General features: G+C 30.7%; 1 protein-coding gene across 1 annotated transcript in view; it reads left to right on the top strand.

The window, feature by feature from the left end:
• The first annotated feature begins 552 nt into the window (after positions 1-552).
• Positions 553-24,342, top strand: part of LOC113402770 (photoreceptor-specific nuclear receptor) — a 38,291-nt gene continuing 14,501 nt past the window's right edge. The window contains exons 1-4 of the mRNA XM_064218659.1: positions 553-670; positions 9,217-9,345; positions 9,803-9,917; positions 14,466-14,569. Of these exons, the coding sequence (XP_064074729.1) occupies positions 610-670; positions 9,217-9,345; positions 9,803-9,917; positions 14,466-14,569 (409 nt within the window). The 5' untranslated portion in view covers positions 553-609. The remainder of the gene's footprint in view (positions 671-9,216; positions 9,346-9,802; positions 9,918-14,465; positions 14,570-24,342) is intronic.

A 24,342-nucleotide genomic window follows, 5' to 3' on the forward strand; every position in this document is an offset into this window, starting at 1 on the left:
TAAATGGCTGGCTGACGCAGCACCGTAATGCCACAAATTAAAGCTTAAAACGGACGCTTAACAGCTGACCCAAAATCGAAGTCTCCCCCTGAAGGGGGCCAGCGTCAAAAGCAACGGGGCGGAGTCTCGCCCCGCCTTCGACGCCACGCGGTGAGATCGAGTCAAAAGTGCCCCGGCCGTAGCAACACTAGCAACGCGCGGCTCGCTGCCGACAAGCAAAAAAAAATATTAACGTCAAAAGTGACAACTCTGTATTCTCGCGTTCCCGCCAATATTACTTTTCGATTAATTATTTTTAGTGTCGTTATCTAATTCGTTGATTTAATTTTATAAATTGCCAAAAAATAATTTAGTTTTTACGTATTTCTTCAATATTATATCATCAATTAATGGTTAATCGCATATTATAAACAACTATAGCAATCACCAACTGTGCTAATATTTTGCAAGCATCTTATAATTATTTATGATTTTCTTCAATCTAAGATCTAAAATTAATGTTGTTTATATAATCTATATCAACTATCAAAAAGTAAAATAGTGTATATTATTTGTAATTGGAATTAAGTGTTTTAAAAAAGGAAAGGACAATTCTAAATTTGAAATAAAATGGAAGTGGCGCAAAATCCTCTTCAATTGACTCAAGATCATCAAGAAGCGAGAATGACAGGTACCATAAATAATACATTGTTACTAATAAAATAATATTTTAATGCGAGTGTTTTCTTAATTACAGTAATTAGTTATTAGCTGTAGAGCAATATTTTTATATCTATTTTATTTCAATTTTATAAAAGGTGACTGTGCCAGTGTAATCACAGGCACAAGGAACAAAAAGACTCAGTTCCTATATTTGGTGGGAAAGTGTCATAACTAAAGATGAGATGGTTTTTGCTGTCGTATTATTTACTCAATAAAAAAAAGTATTAATAAAATACTGTAATTATATTTGGATTTGAAGCATTCAATTAAAGTTATCATAGTTCGTATGTAGCAAATAAATAAAAGTGGATTTTTAAAAAAATATTCCAATTTAATGTTCTGAAATAAGTAAATATACTTATTTTGTACCGACTTCTATAGCAGTTTGTTAAAAAACAATATTTTTTCAGTTGTAATTATTATTTTGTTTTCATCAATATAGTTCTCATTGCGCTAGTTCTATAAATATAAAACATGACATGACCTCTGTTTTAGAATTTTACCAATTGGTAAAATTTGGTTTTATTCGGCATTTCAACCAAATACTTATCACACTTACTTTTAATACGAAAGTTTTTATGGATGGATTATTATCACAGCGGAACTGAATGAAATTTGGTATTGAGATAGATTATAGCACATGGGTTACTTTTTATTCCGGAGAAATGTACCACCTTCCTTCATACATGGACGAAAATATGTTTTTTTTATATACGTTCAGCGTCGCGTCGGCTTCGCCCCGGAGCACTAACTAATATACATTACCTATGGTACTGCGTATTTTTCCACAGAACTATTTTCAGACATAAGTATGTAATTGGTCAAGATAGAACGAAGATTAAGTTTGTAGCTAATGAGATTAACGCACGCGTAACAATATTTTACGTGCGAGCATCTGAAAAATCAATTATAATTAAACAATAAATTTCTGCAAAAATAATAACATGATTGAAAATTTAAGTAAAATAAGTAATTCCCTATTTCACTTATAAAATATCTTAGCGTAGCTTAAGGTCTAATTAATCTTGTAAAATGACGAATCAAATTGCACGTTAAGGACTTCTTGAAACAAAGTTTATTTTTTTTTATATTCGATACAACTTCGACTGAAATGCAACTGGATCGTTGTACTAGAATACGAAAACGACAGAACGTCGATTACGTTTCGATGCGATTGCGATTAACTGACATTTTTGGTATCTTTCGCGATAAAAAAATAACCTGAAAAAAGTAGACATAAGTAAATAACAGGAGTGTTCAATTTTAAGTCGGAATTCTTTAACTGAAACTATGAACTTTGATTCAGCAAAAGTAATATATAAAATATAAACCTACTTTAATGAAAAAGCTAAAGTAATTAGGTGTTTTTTTTAATGAAATTAAATAAAAAATAACGAATGTTGCTATTAGATTAACTTGACGTTAGTAAATTAATGGGAATTCGATTTAAAAAAATATATATTTTTATTATTACTATTTGTAATACTAATTTTGAATATAGAATATTAGAACAAGATTGAAACCGTGAGTCTTTATAGTCAATTCTTTCTTATTTTTTTTTTTGTTTGTAATTGGTACATCTGCGTAGGTACCTATACGATGGATAAAAGTTAATATATTTAGTGTATTATTAATATATATGTCAAAAATAAACCAGTGCAATAGCCGTTTGATTCGCTAATATTAACACTATTAAAATATTTTTATATCTTATTTTGTATAATATATATTTGTATGATAATTAATTAATTATTAACTGTACGATACTAATATTTTCTTAATTTATCTACACTAAAAATATATTACAATAAATTTGCATCTTTATTGTTAATTTTTTTTAAATATTATTAGTTTACGATGCAGGTGTTGTGGTTTACGATCGCTTTTTATTAAAAAAAATAATATTCATATATTTTTCTTTTGTGTGGGATCATAAAGAAAAATATGTCTAAATTCAGCACTAATGAAAAACAAGTAGGTATACACGTCAGTTTCATTAACATATATAGAACTTATTGTCGCTCGCGGCTTCGCTCGTATTTAAGGGGTGAGTCGCCTGGTGTTAAAAAATTAACCTATGTCATTCTTTTGAATTCAAGCTCTTTTCAAACTAAAATTTAATCAAATCCGGTTCAGTGGTTCGGCTGTAAAAGGGCAACAGACAGACAGACAGAGTTATAACAAAATCATAAATTTTCAAATCATCTACGACTCGTACTAGTGATACGTCTACGCTTAACTAAAGGGAGAATACATATTACTAAATTTAGATAATAAAAAATTTGGTAATAAATATTTTTTTTATACATAACAATCGAAGTCTATGATAGCAATAACTATTAGATCATTTTCTTGGTGGTAGGGCTCCGTGCAAGCCGTCTGGGTAGGTACCACCCACTCATCAGATATTCTACCGCCAAATAGTAGTACTCAGTATTGTTGTGTTCCGGTTTGAAGGGTGAGTGAGCTACATAAACTACAGGCACAAGGGACATAATATCTTAGTTCCCAAGGTTGGTGACGAATTGGTGATGTAAGGAATGGTTAATATTTCTTACAGTGCCATTGTATATAGGCGATGGTTACCACTTACCATCAGGTGGCTCATTTGCTCGTCCGCCAACCATTAACATAAACAAAAAGAAAAAAAATCGTACATAATGTTCGCGACAGCGATCGACTTTCCGATAAAATATTTCAAAAATATAAAAACATATAGATCCTTCATGGTTATCAAAAAAACTCCAATTCGATTCAATATCAATGTGATAACATTAAAAATATGTCATCAAGACATATTTTTAATGGTATCACATTTGTTATTCAGTACGCGTATGCCAGTAGCTCGGGGTCTATTTGACTGATTTTCAGCCGCTCCATGATTTGCCACTTTACCCGGTCAGCTCGCGTTTTGAATACAAAACAGGTTATATGGGGATTTGAATTTCATTTTCCAATAATGGGCCCGCGTTTTGAATAACACTTTATTGGGTTCTTACTATGTCATTGTGTTTTATTGGTGTTTATTATTTTATATTGTCTTGCTATTTTAGCCGACTTCAATATTTTGAATTATTAATCTGTGTGCATATAACGCCTTCTTATTATTGTCATATATCATTATATAAATAGTCTTTAAATATCGGAATATAATATACGGTTTGAACATCAATTTAAAGATAGGAAAGATACATTATTATTAAAAAAACTAGGTCTCGTCCGCGGCTTTGGTCGTATTATTGGTGTTAGGTATAAAAAGTAGCCCAAGTTCTTCCTTGGATTTCAAGCTTGCTTCATAACAAATTTTGTCAAATTCACTTCAGAGGTTTGGATATGCAAGCATAACAGACAATCAGACAGAGTTGCATTAGCATTAGTAGCCTGCGTAAATAAAATTAGCCTCATCTTCTTGTATACAGAAGGCTCTATTGTATTTTTTTAAAGGTTATTGTAATCAAATTCTGTGTAATTATCACCCAATAATGATTCTATCAGATATTGTGTAGTGTTCCGGTTGTTGCAATGAGCGAGCCAGTTTATTTATTTACCTTACCACTTAAGGTATGTATGAATTTGCTTACAGTGGCTATGTATGGTTAGTACATTTGTTATTTATTCACCTATTTGCTACAATTAAACCTATAACTAAGTACGAAAATATATCGAATATGTATTATGTAAAAAAATCTAAAACCTGCAATAATTCCATACCAATTCAGTTTAAGCGTTAAGGGAAGTTCCAAGACGCCCAAGGCTTGGTAGGGGTATATTTAAGTGAATCCTTAAAATGTAGCATTTGAAAAGGGAGGGAGGAAATTAATCAGGGCGGCTCAAGAGCTCTCGCGTCAAAAGAAAACCAAATAAAACGGCAAGCGACAAAGTTTTCCGACTCGACTCGTAGCTTTAAGAAGCTATAGAGTTGTAATAATTCAATTATTTTTTTATTTTAAAATATTATAAGTAATAGTTACTAATGTGTTCATCTTTGCTTAGTGGAGAATTCGAAGCGCCACTATTTGGTATCATTTGGAAGGAAGAAAAATATTAGGTAGAAATACACATACATCTGTAGAATAGAATTTTAATACATACATACCCTCAATGAAACAGGTAAAATAAGCTGCATATCTTCTCTTTAAACAAGGGAAGAGACTTATAAAGTAAGTTCATCATTTTAAAATATAGATTAACTGATAATCATTCAACTTTATAAATAACATATCTATACTAAAATTTGTTACTTGATATTTTTTTCCATTGTAAATTTATAATAATCAAAGTCGACTCCACGTCATTCCATAGTCGCCTGTAAGTGCCATACTCGGTACAAACATTGATTTATCTTGATACCAGGGATTTACTTCGCTCTCTCCCGCGACTTCCAATTTCCCAAACTGTTCTTTTTATGTGTCTCATACAATTTTCTTTTATGTCCTTTCACGTTTTATATAGCCTTTTTTATCTGCGCTATCCTGTCAAGATTTTATATTTTATTTGTGTTGCTTTTAAGTGTTGTGATAAGAAAGCATATAGTTATATATATAATATACTTTGGAATCAAATTACTTTCAAACTAAATATTTTACTCTCATATTGACGTAGTTTTATGATTAACTTCTTAATATAAATACGTTATTCTTATGATAAGACATTACAAAGCTTCAAATAGCTATGCCCGTCAAATATATGGCACTTGTTCTGAGTGGATTCCATTTGGCGCTCTTAGAGATAGCCCTGAATGCGCCAGTGTAATTACATACTATGTTAAGTACCGTGTTTGGTAGAGCGTTGACTATGTAACTTATAAATGTTTCTATCAGTGCCAATGACTATGGTTAAAAATGAGCCTTCGCTGTCATGTCGGTTTCCTCTGCATTTATCGTATTATGAATAACAAAACTTCCTCAGTAATTCATTACGAAATTTATTTTCATTATTCATTATGCTGAGAGAATATAAGAAAAAATAAAACTGTTATTGAATGAAATATTTGATAAATAATTAACCATAGGTATTTAAAATAAGGTTAACAATCATTAAACAATTTTAACTAAAAAGTAATTATTAAATTAGAATTAAAAAAATACTGAAGAGGAGTACTAGCAGCAAATATAAAATAAAAGTTAATTATTTAATAAATATAAATAGTTCTTAAATATTATAACTACCGCCGCACTGAGGTTTGGTTAAGCTTCGTCGTGGTTTATTCAAGCGTAACCTACGTAGGAGGTGCTACGAAAACGCAGTTCATTAAAACGTTAGGAAACAGCAAATGCATTGCGTAAACGCCGCGAGCGCTTTAAATCATCACATCGCAAAATACCGTTTAAAAATTCCAATATAATGTAAAAAGTGAAACTCAGTTCGAATAAAACCGATTTAAAAGAAATACATTAAATAAAATATTGATTTTTTATTTTATGCGAAAGTCAGCCTGGAGCGATATAGATATTGCTTTTATTCGGAATAGCAGCATGTGGCATACGTATACGTACAACTAAAGTTTTACTCCAAGGTATATAAAATTTATACACGTGCACGATGCGACTCAGAGCTGTGACCGGAGTTATTGGACGTCAAAAACGTTTTTACTCAAACGCTACAAAGTTTCATGTTTCATTTTAAAAAAATATATTTTACTCTCTACTACTCTACTTGCGCCCAAAGAAAAGTTAACAAATATAATATTATATAATAAATAATCATACTTATATAAGTTATTTTAATAATTGATGAAATAAACTCCACAGATACCTAATAACATAAATGTATTATACAACAAGAGTAGGTATTCGCTCAGTAGTTTAGTAACGTTATTGAACATTTGACGGAAAACTCGGATGATTTATATTTCGAACAGTTTGTTTTGTTAGTTACTTGGCTAACCAAAAAAAATGACTAACCAACGTGAAAAAAAATCTGAACTGTTTTGTCTTTGTCGATTTATAATAAATAAGAATAAAAGAAAAAAAAAATTAAAAATAATAATTAATAGTAATAATAAAAATTACTTCAAACTCCCACTCACTAAAATATAATTTTGTGTTACAAATTATGAAGTAAAAATAAAAATTAGTTAATATCCCTACAACAGCACTGGAGTAGCCCTTTGCTAGTAAATTAAGTTATTCCGACGGTAGCGGACGTAATAGCCATTCGGCAATCAGCGCCGAGTATATTGTGTCTGTTTATTTACCTATATGCAGACACAATATAAACAGAGCTACCTGCAAAATTAAATGTTGAATAATTGTGGATTTTTTTAAATATATTCTACCGTTTGTAAGTTTTGTGTTTCTTCTTATATTATTATATATAATATGTTGCTTATTTAAGTATTTATATATATTATTATTGTTTTGTACTTTTCTTATAGTTATTAATTAATGTTTAATGTCCTTTTTTATTTTTTTATTCTTTATGTTTGCAATGTATGTTTGTCCTGAATAAAAGTTTTCTGATTCTGATTCTATTTTTCAAATCGGCTACAAATGTATTTATTTATTTTAATTGAATATACATTTTATTTATATTGTACTGTATTTAGAACGATGTAACAAAAATTCTGTTGGAATATTACAGTTGTTTAATAAGAACAATCTTACGGTTATAATCCACGCATTCTACACGCTAACCCATCTAGTTTTGTTTTATTAAAATCCCTTTCAACAAGTCAAACGTGTAACTTTTTAAATTATATTTATAAGAAAAAAAAAAAAATATTTAAAACGAGAATGTCTAAATATTCGATGGTCTGCCAACAATAAGATAATTCAATGAATACAGTAACGTCAGTAACAGACCCCATCTGTAACTACATTTGCGAGCCTACGTTCATTGTAAACGAATTGTTGTACTGTCACAGTTTGACACTTAGTTTCTTAACACAATTTCTTGAACTGAAAGGTTTTATTTTAGTGTTAAATAAATAATATCCAAAAGAACATTAGATACGTCTGATTGAATATTGCTGGTAACAGAGATTTGTACTGTCTGTTAGTGTGGATAAAAGCTTTACGTGTTTTCTGAGGCCTTCAGTAAGACAAAGATTAATTGCTATTGAAAATTCATTGACAGATAACACACTTAAATGTCGACTTTGGAGTCAAATCTAAACCATCCAGGGCTAAGTCAACTGCAGTTTTACTTTATTTAAAATGTACGATTAAATTCTTTTTTTTAATTTGCGTACGTTAAATTACATATTGAACATAAAAAAGTACACAAAAATCAAATTTAAAATTAGCTACTACACAAATCATGACCACGTATCGTCAAGAATGCTAGAAATAAATAAATTATAACAAGATTGTTCGTCTAACGTGAATAGGTCAGACCTTACGATAGTTTATTTTCATATATAATATAATTCAGCGATCCATAAATTCCATGACGAATTAATCACGGAACCAAATCGCCTTATCCTTACAAAGGTACCCATATAATTCTGCAATCACTTAATTGTTTCATCATATTAGTGTACCACTCTATCCTGACTCTCACTTGAAACTTATTCACATTTAAATAAGGGCTGTTATCGTATGTCATTGCGTTACAAATGTTGGTCCATATCCCCTATTTTATTTTGGAGTGAAAATGCTATTAAAACGAAAGGGTGCGATTTGCAATGGTTATTCTATTAGCATTATTGATATTAAATGTTTATTGATATTACTTTTGGGTGTAGCGATAGTTAAGAGGTGTAAGTTAAGTATATATTTTTAAAGTGCAAACATAAATTTGATTGATTCATTGATTAGTGGTCACACTTAGTTTCGTGTTTAAATGTAACTGCCTGTATTTATTCCACTACAAACTGTTCTATTTTTGATATATCTTTAAACTAAATGCTATGTAAAGTTCTAAAACTAAATGTTATTTAAGGATGTATAAATTTTACAATGAATCAATAGATTCTTTAAAATCGAAATATATATTCCAACATATGGGGAGCAAAAATAAAGAAGGTACAGTTAGAAGTTATAGCACTATCTTTTCTAATTTCGCCGGCGGGAAAATAAAAAAGTATTGGTGTGTTTTCATCGCCAATCCATAAAATAAAACGACAAATGTCAAATAAAACGGGTTGATTGATTGAAATAGAAAAAAATAAAACAAACAGGGAGCTATGCGCCCCTCTTAAAATCAATATATTACAAAATGATTTTTGGTGTGTAGAGTTTGTGAAATCAGTTTTTAAAGTATATCTACTCCAAATTTTAAGTTTGTCTTCACATAATCTCACAGGAAACACAACTTAGGATGTATTGTTTGTTTTCAACAACATACGAATATATACGAATGGGATATTAGCAATATAACACAATATGAATAGAGCTACCTGTAAAATTAAATGCTAAATCTATGAAATAATATATATTAAACGTTGTAAGATTTTCTTTATTAATATATTAAACACCCTCTTTATAATATTCCGTATGTTCAATAAGAACAAATAAGTGAAAAATATATTCGACTAAATGTAGTAACTAAAGTCAATATTCTTGCCAACAGGAGAAGACAGCACATCACCACTACGTTGGTCGCCCCCTACATCAGCAGCTCTTGTGGCAGCTGCTTTGGCACCGCCTGCACTCCGACCCTGGCTGCCAGATCCCCCCGTAAAGAAGACCAATCACTTGGGTAAGACAGGTTGGCAGCTTTGTCAATTTACAAGGTTTGATAAATAATACCAACTCAGGCACTTTGTTCTCTACTGTTATATATTACAACTACAAAATATCTCCTAAATATTTTCGTAATACATAATGTTATTGTATATTATGTATATTACACCTCCTGTACAGTTTACCAGATAACTTTAACTTTCAAGGAGTCTTATACGGATCCAACTTTTATTGTTTTTCTATTTAAGTCATTGATGCAAATCTATACTAATATTATAAATGAAAAAGTATCTGCGACTGAAAGTCTGTCTATCTGTCTTAATGAAATTTGGTATGAAGCTTGAGCTCCAAGGACATAGTCTCCTTTTTAATGCTTAACCTGACCCGACGTCCAACCCCTAATACGCGAGCGAAGCCATATTATAAATATAAATGTGAACGTTCTCAATATTAATTATCATTGATCATATCAGGTCTCGTCTGCGTGGTGTGCGGTGATACGAGCTCAGGCAAACATTACGGCATTCTGGCGTGCAATGGTTGCAGTGGATTTTTCAAACGTTCTGTCAGACGGAAACTTATATACAGGTAAATTTATCGTTTATATATTAATTTTATAAGCTGTCTTCTGTGGTTTTATTTGCACGCATATTTTGTTCGATATATGGTTCTTTCGATTTAGATACCCTTACAGAGAACCTAACTTAAGGTCTTCAACCTTGGATTTTACCTATTGTAAATAAAGTATGTTTTAATACTTTTATTGCATAGTTAGGATCTGGTGGGCACCACTGCCCATACATATTGGGGTCGTAAGAAATTTTAACCGTCAACATTGGGAACTAGATATTATGTCTCATTGCCTGTAGTTACACTGGCTTATTCAAACTCTTCTAACTGAAACGCAAGAATACTAAATATTGCTGATTGGCGGTAGTATATATGGTGAGTGGGTGGTACATACCCAAAAACGCTTGTACAAGGGTGATGTAAATTATCAGAAATATTTCCTCAGACGTTATAATCAGATTGATTTGAACGAGTAATTTACAAGAATCAAGTAAATCGTATTCCCAAATTAACCAGAATTTTTTCAAAATATTTTTATTTATAGTTGGTAACAATTTATCAAATTCACAATACTTTGTATTTATTTAAAATAATCTATTTTTGAATGGTTTTTATTTATGCCAGCAATACATAGTTTACTACAGCAAAATTAATTGTAATTATCGATACTCGCTTTATAAAGAGGTAAAATTTTTTTGTCGTTTCAAGAACTAATGAACTAATAAAAAAAATTACTGGTAGAAACATGTATTATTCCTAAGTGCTGGATACGTATGAAAATGCGGGTAGATAGTTTGTTATTTATATATATAAGCCGGTAACAATTACAATAGAGGAAAATTTGCAGAATATAAATACAAGATACAATACAATTTACTCGTAGAATAGAATCATAATAAAATAGACCAGAATAACAAACATAACAATAAAAAAAATGGAGAAAGTGTTTGAAATTAATAAAATGGTGTCACATATGTGACATAATTCACGGTCTGTGACCGTACTATAGACGGATATGCACCACTTGTATCAACAACCAAAAAGCAATATTTGGTGAAATGCGTAACGTCTTCGTTGTCGAAATTGGGCTACTGATTCATAAATGCCTTTGTTATTGTATGTGTGTCATGATGTTGCCTAATTCTTGGTAAATCGCAAACAATATAGATGAGTATTTTGATGATTAAGAAATTGGTTTTAAATTTATCGATGGTTTTAAATTTTGAAATGCGTCGTACTTATCATGAAGAACAAGTATTTAACGATTTATCAAGAAGCTGTCTTCGAAACCCTTAAACATATATAAAGTAAATGCCCCATTGCTTTTCTTAGGTCTTCTAGAGCCTTGAAGATAAGACTTAGTCCTTATCTCACGCTTTACCAATGCAGTTTTTAGGATAAATTGGAGAAATTTTAATTAGTAAATGCGCTGACACGATGTTTTCCTTCACTTTTGTGCATGAGATGAATTTTATCAGCAGATATTACTACATAAAAAGTCTTATTCGAGCTTAAACCTGATTTTTTTAAGATTGCTAAGATTCACATATTTGTATCCAGTTTATAATAATATAAGATATTTTTATTGTTAATAACCTAAAATAGTTCATATAGTCTCAAATCAATTAAAATTTAATAACTATTGTAGTAATTTATAATTAGAAGCAATCTTGCCCGCTGCTTAGCTTTTCCTTCCGATATTTATTGTTTATAATCCCTGATTTTATAACTCTATGTATATGCCCTTAATGTCACAAGTTTTCGAAAATATTCCAACACAAACAATGTTTGCATATCTTAATCAATTGAGACAATTTTTAGTCAATAGCTAAATCAAAATATTTTATCTATGCCAAAATTATGTCGCCTATAAAATGGCAATACAAATAAAATAAAAGCAACAACACAAAACATTGTGCCATTAATATTCCCGCATCGAAAACATATATATCAAAACAAAAATCACCCTAAAATTAATTTACAATCAAGCATATCAAACAGTCCCGTAATCCCCATCAAAAACCTGCCACCAGATATGTTGCAGTCACATCTGTAAAGAAACGCTAAAATGACAATGGGGGAGACACCACTCGAATTAGATTCTGATCCACTTAATCCTCTTCGTGAATATTTCTAATTCTTCTTGCATCTGGGGTTTTGGTTGTGTATGGTCGTATGGATAGACGGATCAGTCATAAATAATGTCCCAAAAGAGACGAACAGTATAATCGTAGAGAATACCGAACAATAAACAGGTGCAAGTGCAGGTGCTGAGGTGGCAGTAGCTAGCAACACATGAAATTTAACCAAGTTTGTATTGTTGGTTAAAATCTTCATGTGCCTAATTTGTGTTCTTAATATCTCGTGCCCAGCCGTGCCTGCATGAGTCATTGAAGGAGGTTCCTTAAAGAGAATGGACCAGCTTTAGAAGACATTAAATGCTGCCTCTTTTTGTTTTTTTTATTTCAGACTATATTAATGGAAATATATATTTTTTTTAAATCGAAAAGTTTCAATTCAAAAGAAAACAAAATGTAAGATAGATGTATTAAAGAATTGTCAACCATACATCCAATAAAATGAGCATAAAAAATCACACAATGTAAGGGTAGATTCACAGATAATATTAAAAACAGTTTAACATTTGGCCCACTTCGGGCCCCATTCAATTAATGAAGCACCCGCTTTAATGTTATTAATATTGTGTATGCGCCCTTATGGTCAAGTGTGACATGTGGTTCTTTATCAGGAGCAAATTGATTTTTGGGTCTTTTTATTGCAACGTTAAATCTATCTTTTAGCGAGCAGTGAACTATTAAATCTTTATACGTTCGGTAGCGGATAATTTGATTGGTGTTTAACTGTATAAAGAATTCAAGCAATGTTTTGTATATATTTTTTTTCTATTTGGACGTTACTCAAAGAATATATGGAAAAAAGAGCGCAATTGTGGAGAATAGACCGGTTGATTCATGTTATATAATAATTTGTTCCAATTGACAAAGTCTGACTTTTGTAATTTCATAAACGCTCAATGCCAAATAACCTTGAATTATTGTCACTAATTACTATAAGAAAGATTTTCTCTCTTACAACTTTCACCCAATCGCTTAAGCTGCAGTGGGAGTGCCACGGGGTCGGTATTTGGGCCGTCACTATTCATTCTACACACGAAGCATTTTTTCCCTCCGAAAACCGATTGCAACAAATGTCAACCAGCCTAAGCCTATTATGTGAAGGATTACGTATAATGAAATATCTTTAATCTTGCTTAGACCTCGTCCGCAGATTGTTGGCATTCACTTTGATTGAGTAGTTTTTCCTTTTAAGATGAGCCTGTTCGATCTGATTGCTTTTTCTTAATACTTCAATTATGGAAATCTTAGAAAAAATATTATTATAACATGTATAATTCATATAAATTAAAAACTACTTATTTAATATTACCTGTTTGATATTTGGTAAAATATATAGGTATAACTGTATAAAGTTTTGAAAAGATTATTGTAACTTAATTACTTATATTACATATAAGAAATTATATATAATAAAAAAATATATATATATACCGTTATTGTACTCGTGAAGCTAATAATAATAATCAAATAAATAAATAAAATAATTATTTTATTAGTGTATTGATAAATTGTGTATCGAAGTGTCGGTGAACAACACACGGATTTTAAGCAAAGACTACAGTTTAAATTGCACGGGATTTTTCAAATGCTTAGGTTCTGTTTACAATCCATTCCTTGCTCGGTGAAAGAAAACATCTTAAAGAACCTTCCGTAGAAAGAAATTCTAAGACATTTCTTAACCAGCTCGGTAGACTTCGTTTTATTTTACCACGTGCTATTTTGGCCTGGTAACTATCAAATCCAATGCTTAGACGAGTGAACCTTTGATATACATTGCCACGCGATTGGTAAAATACAGTACGGTTTTTGATTAATATATCTTTATTTTACTTGGTAGGGATTAGTGCGAGCCCATCTGGGTGAGAATCACCGACTCATCAGATGTTCTTCTACCAAACAGCCATACTTAATATTGTTGTGTTCCGGTTTAAAGGATAACTTTAAACTCAAGAGACATAAAATATTAGGTTCCAACGTCGCAATCGTGATTTAAGGAATGATTAATATTTCTTACAGCGCCAATGTCTATTCTATGCCTTTATAATAATAAAAAAAGATACGGAATTTTTCACCAATTCAAAGTAAAAGCTAAGGATCATTTCAGATATCACATCATTTCAAGGTCAAAGTTACTGTTTATTTATATTTACTGTTCCTGCCATTGAAATTGACTATCTTTATGCACAGCTAGTCAACTTAATGTTTACTTAATGACAACAATGATTCAATAATTGAATTTTTCTTTTACATTAAGTGAATATTTTTTTACTTGAATATTCAAATATAACTTTACAAATAACGATAAAAAGTTTGTAAAACAGACATCAAACATACACCTTTTTGCGTTTTAAGCTAAGTATAATTTTCATCTGAACAGATATTTGTCATATACCTAATACCACGGCTAAATGATGTTTTCCGTTAACAGATGCCAGGCCGGTACAGGGCGTTGCGTGGTGGACAAGGCTCATAGGAATCAGTGTCAGGCCTGTCGGTTGAAGAAATGCCTCGCTATGGGTATGAATAAAGATGGTAAGTTATTTTTATCTCTAGATAATTTAAGGACAGCACTATGGGGCTAGTATGACTCGGCCAAACAACAGTTGCCAATTTTTTTTTTTTTTTTTCTATAAAAGCAAGTAGCTTGAGGAAACTAGTGATTCATCTTCTACAAACCGATATCATATATATTTCTGTCATATAATAAATAAAATAAAATAAATCTGTCATATATAAGGTTTTAATTACTGAAATATATTTATGTAACTGATATTCTGAAAAAAAATTTTTTTTCTATATTGATATAATATTTCGACAATTATATTTTGAGCTGTTAAAAAAAACAAAGTTGAGCCGAGATGGTCCAGTGGTTAGAACACGTTCATCTTAACCGATGATTTCGGGTTCAAACCCAGACCAGGCACCACTGAATTTTCATGTGCTTAATTTGTGTTTATAATTCATCTCGTGCTCGGCGGTGAAGGAAAACATCGTGAGGAAACCTGCATGTGTCTAATTTCAACGAAATTCTGCCACATGTGTATTCCACCAACCCGCATTGGAGCAGCATGGTGGAATATGCTCCAAACCTTCTCCTCAAAGGGAGAGGAGGCCTTTGCCCAGCAGCGGGAAATTTACAGGCTGCTAATGTAAAAAAACAAAAAAAAAAATTAAAAAAAAACTGACTAAAACAGTACCCACCGACGTCATTGACTCTTCTTTTAATAGGAATCTATATTCTACATTTAGTACAATTCTATAAATTGACAATCTACAATTCTATAAATTGACATTCATATACTTATAAAAACATGCTTGATTAATAAAATACTATATAAGGTAAGGTATGAATCCTTATATGAACATTATATGAGGTTAATCTAAGTAATACGACATAACTAAGCAAAAACTAGTTTTATATGTATAGTATATATGACTCAAATTCCTTTATTCAATATAAAAGCATTGCGCTTATTTATCAATTGTCAATGTAACACTACCACCGGTTCGGAAAAGAGAATACCCCGATGTCAGAAGAACTGTCGAAAGGAACTCAGCGGTTTTTTTTTTTAAAATTATAATTAGTTTAATAGGTTAATTCACTGGCTAAAACCGCGGCGTTATCCGCGTGAAATTTACAAAACTTTATATCACACATAACTTCATCCCCATTTAACATCGTTTTAAAATAAAAATTTAGTCTTTGTCCTTCCTGGAACTCAAACTATCAACGTTTCAAATTTCATGTAAATTCGTTCAGCAGTTTAAGCGTGAAGAGGTAACAGACAGAGTTACTTTAGTTATAACATTAGTAGGGGTTGATAAACAAACGTAAAACGAAATAAGTCATCATTCCCACGCTTACATCACGTCATAACCTATCAAAACATGTTCAAAGCTAACAAATCTGCGCTGCCCACCCCGTCACACGCAGAATCAATTAGGCATGGAGATATTCGTTGGGACGCGCTGGCCCTATTTGTTCTAACATAACTATTGAACGAATGTATTTATGGTAGACTTTTGTGATATTATTGACAAATATGCTCATGATCGGTGAATGGTGTAAAGGAAATCATAATTGAATTTATCGCATTTTTTTTTATTTGAATCAAAAACGGATTTGACTTCTTAATATGAATTTATGGTTTATATGTTTTATGGATATAACGTGTTTTTTTTTTGTTTAAGTTTTATAACCTGATTATTAATAGATTTTATTTAATATAACTATAACTAATTTTCAATTTTTTAATTTAATTTATATATAATTTAAGATAAAATAAATAAAAACACGTATGATATAATGATTCGGGCATCTATTCTACCTAAAAGTTTTAGATAATTAAACATTACAAAATTTGAAATCATTTAAATTTTTTTAAAGATAACGTGTATTTAAATTATTTCTAAAAAAAAACTAAAAATATATCAATAAACACTCTCGAATATACCCACAAAATTTGATGATAAAAAAACTCTAGTCCAATGACCAAGGAACTGGAGGCATCGCGTTTAACTTTAACGACAACTTACTTATTTTAATCTTGCATCTGGTATATAATAATGTGTTATTAAACCTCTTTAAATAAAACTCACTCGAACGAGTAAGCCATGTATAAAATATAAAAAAAAAATGAAAACAACTTTTTTTTTTTAACATAGACAGCTCAAAACCAGCGCACTAACAACCTTTATAAACTGCATGCATTAAATTATTTCACTAAAACCATTCATCTATACTAAACTAACAATCGTATGCGCGACTTAACCGGAATTTTTAAAACAATTTTTTTTAGGGTTGAAAAGCCCTAATTTGTATACGGGCGGTCGTGGGCACGTGGCGACGCGTGGCTGAACACGTTTACCAAACCCTTGCTATCATCTAAACATTTTTCCATTGCATATTATCTTACGAAGCTTGTTATTAAATGAATTGAATTTAAATTTTAACGAATTCGAAGACGCCTGATAAGTAGTCATTCATTCAAGATTCAATATTCGTCTTGATATTTTTATTGAACAAGTTTAGTACTGATTTTTTAAGAAATTCTTTCCTCATGTTTTTAAAATTTCATTAGTATAAAACGCTTTAGTAATTTATAGCATGAAAGAAAACCGGTCGATGTAGGTATTCCAATAATAAAAATAGCATGTAATTTTTTTTAGTTTAGCGTTTATCCCAAAAAGAAATGTGAAATATATTCAAAGTTAATTTGCTGAATACAATAAATTCAACACAATTCGTATCTTAACAGCTTTTAGTTATACCAGCAGAACACACAAGCGATACTTGAAACCTTGAATATGACAGGTGTACCTAACATCATTTTGGGTCACCCAAATGTTACATTTCAAAACGTTGCGTTAAAAACGTCAAAAGAAGTTTAACTTCAAAGACAATAATCAAATTCAACATAATATATTCTATTATAAGAGAATTATTTTTATACTATATTTTAAATATAAGTAAATATCCAAGTTACAATTAACGATTCAATTTATAAAAAGGAAATTTTAAATCGCAATCCGCAATACCCTTAAGCCGTATTTAATAAGTCGATCCACGCCTTCATTATAATGAACGCAACATTCCCACAAATACAGATAATTAAGCAAAAACTACAAAGCAACGCCTCGAGCGGTTCACGCTTTACATTCAAATGAGCGCCCCCTGTCGGGAGCTAGGGACAGTTGACCACATCCCTATTAATTTAGATATTTTCAAATTTGTGGCTAACGAATATTAGAACCGCATTAACGTTATAATTAATTATACAATAATTTAATTTATTGTCAATTTTGTTTCAGTAATTCGAATAAACTAAATTTTGTTTTAGATGATATATCTATTCTATGTAGCTTATAGCTAACTGTATTATTTAAACCTTCTCTTTCCGTTATGCACAATTTTTTTTTTATTTAGAATAAACCTTGAAATATTGCAAGAACTGCACTTACATAAATTCTAACCTTTAACTTTTTGAACTAAGAAAAACAAACTTTTAAAAGTAATTTAAATTTGATTTCTTAATATATATTTTTTTACATTTATTATAAACTGTTTCTTTCCACAAAATAACTAAACTAAACTATTAATTTGGTTTTTCTATTGTTTACACTACCGTGCCTTGGAAAGCACATACACTATACACGTAAACATGTTACAATATTGAATTAAATGTAAAGCCGGTTCGGAAAGTAGATTCTACGGAAAAGAAACGGCAAGAATCATACGGCCACATTTATCCATATTAGAATGCCCAAGTTTTTTTTATTGATTATTTTTTTATCTGTAGTAATATTAGTACAGATAAAAAGACAAATATTCTGTAATATTTGTCAACAAGGACAACATTTTGTTACAAGGATCTTAAACGAAGACTGCTTAAATTCTGACAAACATCACTGAGTTTTCACTCGATGAATTTAAACTTATTCATTTCAGTAGTGAAGAAAACATACCAAAGATACAGTCAGTGCATTTTTCTTTTTCTTATAGTAATTAATTTGTTCACAAATACTCACCTGTAAATGTAACTCGTTAAATTGGTAACCTTAATGAACGTAGAGTCGTTTGACAAGCATCAGGACCCGACTTAATGAGATTGTCGCGACGTCTCAAAGTAACAGAATTAAGTTTTCCTTTTCACGCGAGTCGGGAGCAAAATAATACGAAGCTTAAAGCAATAAAGTCCCTCACTCTAACTCTTAATGCAGAATATAAAAGGGATTGGAAATGGCGTCGAATGTTGTATTTTTCATTTCTACGTCTCTTACGCTCGGTCTCATTAAATGTGACATTAGCTATTTTGTATGTAGATAATATAGCTTTACACTTTGATGTTTAATAATTTCATCTATATAATAATAATACTAGTGATAAGTATCGATATTGGTCTTACATTTTATCTTTGTTTTTTTTTTTCGTCCCTCGCTTCGAAAAACAAAAAACTGAAGAGATCGATTACAGACTAAATTGTCTTGAGCAGTTTGCTAATCCTTTTTATATTATTGGTAGGTAGATGGGCAAATGTGGCAACGGATAATAAGTAGCCATCACCACATTGGCGCTGTATCACACCAATGCGTCACCAACGTTGAGAGATGCTACGTCCCTTGTACCTGCAGTTACACTAAATCGTTTATTATAAATGATTTTATGCTTAGTTTAGTTTGGCATTTAATCTGTTTTATTTATGGTAAGTCTAATAAAGTTTTACATAAATTACTAAATACCACAATACGCCGAATACTCTATCAGTGTGAAAGATGATTTCTTCTATTTTACGACAAAAGCAAGAGAATAGAAATTGTTCTTTAGTATGGCCAAATGTGACAAAAATCGATTTCTTAGATCATAAAATCAAGTCAGAATTCCATAAATATTGGAAAATCCACGTTGCATTTTAAAACAGTTTTTAAATTTATTTATTTAGTAACGTTCTTTAAATCAAGCCGAATATGTTATTTTGTATTTATATAAATAAACTAAGTTTTCATTAACTATTTGTTGATTTGCATACTTATAATTCATTATAATTTTATAAACAATTCATTTGTAAATATAAAATTGATATATTTCATCAAACTAGTAGAGAAGGATAGCCGTTGTTTAGTATAATTTATTATCGTTTTTTCTCGGTGGAATCTACATTCTCCGCATTTTTATATTGTAAAATAATGATTAAGAAGGTGAACCGCATATGAGGTTTATTTTGATTTTGAAATTACTATTTTTTATCTGTGACACGTTTGAAGCATGATTCCACTTCCAAGGTATTTTATTCTAGTCACCCGCGGGGTGCCGCTGGCACACAGCTTTCATTATGCCAGCACGATATCTTTTTGTCAGTTTCTTTTCGTGTTCAATTGGATCAATGTTTCATTGTTCGAGTTATGGTAATTCAAGAATGGAGTTTGATCGGCAATGTTTGTTTACTGTTCTCAAATTGAGTTCGAAATTTTTAAACAATTTTTTTTTTTTGTTATAATTAGGTGACTCTCAGAGTTTTTAAGCAGCGTTTCAAATCCCTGAAACATAAATTATAATAATACAATATTTATTTTGTTGTTAGATATAACGATATTGATTTAGTATATCAGCTATAAATATTACCTATATGTATTTATGAGAGCCTGGTACCTTATTGCTAATAATGAGAGTATTTTTTCTTTTTATTTCGTGAGCAGAGATTTGTGCAAGCACATATCTGGGTTCCTTGATGAGTGGGTGACCACATGTGATCCCGCTAGAGAGCAATACTTAGTATTACTTAGTTTAGTGAGTAGGTACCTACACATCACATCTTGGTTTGTGAACCAAGATGTGACCTTGTGAGGTTGGTGGCACAATGCCTATAAGGGATGGCAAATGGCACTTAGGCCTACCTATTTCAAATAAAAAGGTAAATACAATAAATATTGCGTATTAATAATAAATAAACTACTCAATGTGGTATAAAAATATAATTTAGTATAATTTTATTACTGAATGTGATGGATTGACTTCAGGTTAATTTATGCCACCGTGGCCTTCCTTAAGGAAACTAGCAACGACTGCGTAGCACATATGTAGTGCAAAAACAGGCGTACTTGCTATAATTCCTCCTCGTTATCCAATGGATATGACCTGGAAAGAGTTGCACGGGGCAACGGGTTAACATGCTTGCAGGCAAACGAGATGAAACCTGTCAACTTCCAAGCACCGGCCTGCTTACTACTAAGCTCCGTCCATTTTACTAAATACTAGTCATATAAGTACTGCATATGCCAATAAAAGATCTTTGCTTTATGATTTCAAAAAATTAGTATAACGTTTTTTATGATACTATTTCGTCTTTTTTTTTAATCTGTGAGATTAAATAAATTTACATGATTTAAATAATTATTGTTACGTTAGGTTTAATAAATGTAAATTTCAATTTTCATGTAACTTTCAATATTTTTAGTTTCGTTTATAAAATTAAACACTAATGATGTGACTTTAGATTTTAATCCACCTCCATTTGTTTAGCTGTGGAATGTGTCAAGGTGAAGACAAATCTTCGAAAAATTATACAACTAATACTGACATAAAACTAAATATAATACCAGAGATCATCACAAAAATTTTAAATTAAACAAATAAAGTTGCAAAAATCTTTTTTATTGTAAAATAAAATTAGGGCCAAACAAAAAAAAATACTCAGTTATTATTTAATACATCTTATTGTTTCTCATTATTCATGTTTTTCATTGGTTTCATGCCTCGTTTGTTTGTCTGTAACATGTTTAATATACATACGTAATCTACCTAAGTTATAAATTAGTTAGTTAAATATTTCGTATATTTTAATATATATAATGGATAGGATAACATAAATATTTGTTTATTAAAAAGTAACAGTAAAGGCCTCTCTCCTTGTAGAGAAGGCTTAAAGCGTTTTCCACCACGCTGCTCAAAAACGGGTTTTCTCACGATGTTTTCCCCATGGTAGCTTTGTGTAAACCTTTCACTCATTACCTATATATTCTACTGGCAAGCAGCAATAATTCGTATTGTTGTGTTTCGGTTTAAAGGGTGAGTCAAGTAACATCTTAGTACCCAATGTTGGTGGCATATTGCTGTTGTAAGGAATAATTAATATTTCTTACACCGATGTCTATGGCCAGTGACACCATCACGTGGCCCATTGGCCAGTCTATCTAACAATTATATAAAAAATACTCGCAGTCTTCAGTTGAGATTTACCATATTATCTTTTTATAATTTAGCTATACTAATACTTTATTAATATAAATAATTAAAAAGTGTTGATACCCAACCGTGGACGATATATTATTAAATAAATAAATAAATACACAGAGAAAAAAGCATATTACCAAATTCGGCTCAGAAAAATAATATAGTAAACGCCATTATTTTATGTCAAAGGTAAAACTTGAGAGTATTGCATATTTATAAATGATCGCGACCGTACCCGAAATCCAACGTCGCGTACCCTAACACTTAACTGTTTATACCCGAGTTAAAGCTTTAGACACTGATTAATGCGATTTTAATCCTAGCATTAAACCCCCAAAATCCAACCGTATTAATCGCCTATCTCACCCATTACATGCAAATGTGAACTCTATCGGTTTTAAAATTAAGTGCGATATTCAATTAACAATAAGTCCTAGCAATCAGAGCGACAGATTTCTAACTTTTAAGCTGAACAAGTATGAGTTCAAATTCAAAAGGCTTAGGGTCGTGTTTTCAACTGTCAAAATATAAATCCATCGTCTAAATTTTAACGAATTTCAATCTTAAATCAAGGTCAGAGAGCCGAAATTACGTTGAGTTTGGTTTCCGGAATCAATAACCACTAAAGTTGGATCAGCGGCGGCAGCGACTAAAAGGGATAAAGTGACTAGTTTTGCGTATGAGCAAAAGAGATAGCTATAATTTAGTTAGGATTGTTTGAAATGGATTTAGGGATGTGAAACAGATGAGGCTCGCACCTGATCCTTTTGATTTTATTTTTCAATTATGACTTGACTCAAAGGGTAATTTTATTTTTTAGTTTGTTTTATTATATTTTAACATTCTGTTATATTTATTATTTCATCATAAAAAGGTTATTTTAGTACTTTTATAGTACAAGATTTAATTATAATGATGACGTGACATTATAACGTTGACGTAGTTGTAAAAGGATACAATCAATATAAATTATGATTTAAAGAGGCATTTTCATAATTAAATATTAAAAAATATATGTTCTGCTTATTAATTATCAAATAGGCACAAACACTACAATTTTATGTTTAGTTATGTTTTAATTAAGATAATTCTTTAAATTAGGTATAACTTATAATATTTACATTTTAAAATCATAATACTGTCGTGGCTGTTTTATTTAATTTCTTATACCTTATGTAAATAAGTATCCACAAGAAGATCGAATGACAATGACAAATCCCTTTTCACTCTTTCAGGAATTTTAATCATCCGTCTCTTTCCCACGGAAGTGTGACCTCAAAGATGGCTGCGGCCGGATATGGGAGGGGCTTTTGATTTATAGTGGGGAGATAGTGCGCGTGTGTAGGTTAACTATTCTATTTGTGGTTACGTTTTACGATTGATTAAAATTGCAACGTGATTGATGCGGTTAAAAATTTCATTCAATTGCAACGAACGAATGACACATCAAAACGTAGGTACTTTATACAAGTAGGCTCTTATACATGTTTAGAGTTGTTATTTTATAAGATTATATGAAAATTTAAAGGTACAACTGACTTGGAATGTAAAACCTAATGAGAAAACCACCAAAAATGTATATACAGGATTATTCGGAGTAAATTTACAATTCATAATCTACTTTTAAGAAATATTAACATAATAAAACTATTTATAAAAAAAAATTAAAAGGAAATGTCGAAACTAATACGCAATCAAAACTGAAACACATTGCAATGTATCGTATCGTATCGTGGCAGAAGAACAATGTTAGACGGGCCTCATATAAATACTCAATAAAGCATTTATATTTATGGAGTTTGATAAACAAAGGTCTTGTGACGGTTATACATGGTGATATTTAAGACCTGTAATCATTTTTCTTTTAATTAAATTATTCAAGTATATACAATTAAGAAATATTTGTAATATTGATGTATCCATGACAATTTTAATAAAATTAAGACAAAATGTGTTTTGTACATGATTCTATCTATCGAAGTTCACTGAAGGCGATCGACAGCCGAGGCAATAAAATCAAATGAAAGCCTTCTGCCCCGACATGGGGACGAGGGAGGCTGCGAATACGCTGTGACAGAACACCTTGTATGCGGTCAAATTGGATTATTTCCACTTTATATTGAGATTTTATTATTTTCATATAATTTTGTTATAGCCAAACTATTGCTTAATCAAGATCAACTAAATTCATAATAAAGTTAGTAATAGCAACATACATTGATATGGTTTTATTTTAAAAATAAAAAATGCTACTACTGCATACTTGTCACTATTCCGTGACAATCATGAAGCGGTCATGATTTGTACAGTGACTATTTTTATTTATTTATTGTAGACAAATAAGACATTGATGTCAAAAAGTCTTATGTAAAAATATTCGATATAGTGACGTCATGATTTTATCCTTTTACCATTCACCACAGGACTATATCCCGCGCACATAAAAGCCATGGAATGTTCTTTCTTCTGAGGTTTTCCTCTGCCATAATATGATATGTATTAAAATCTCCACATGTTACAAATGTGATCGAGACTACTGGACCAAATGGACCGTATTTTAGCTTAAGCCTAAATATAA

The sequence above is a fragment of the Vanessa tameamea genome, chromosome 23 (assembly GCF_037043105.1).
Source record: "Vanessa tameamea isolate UH-Manoa-2023 chromosome 23, ilVanTame1 primary haplotype, whole genome shotgun sequence".
NCBI classification, from domain to species: Eukaryota; Metazoa; Arthropoda; class Insecta; order Lepidoptera; family Nymphalidae; genus Vanessa; species Vanessa tameamea.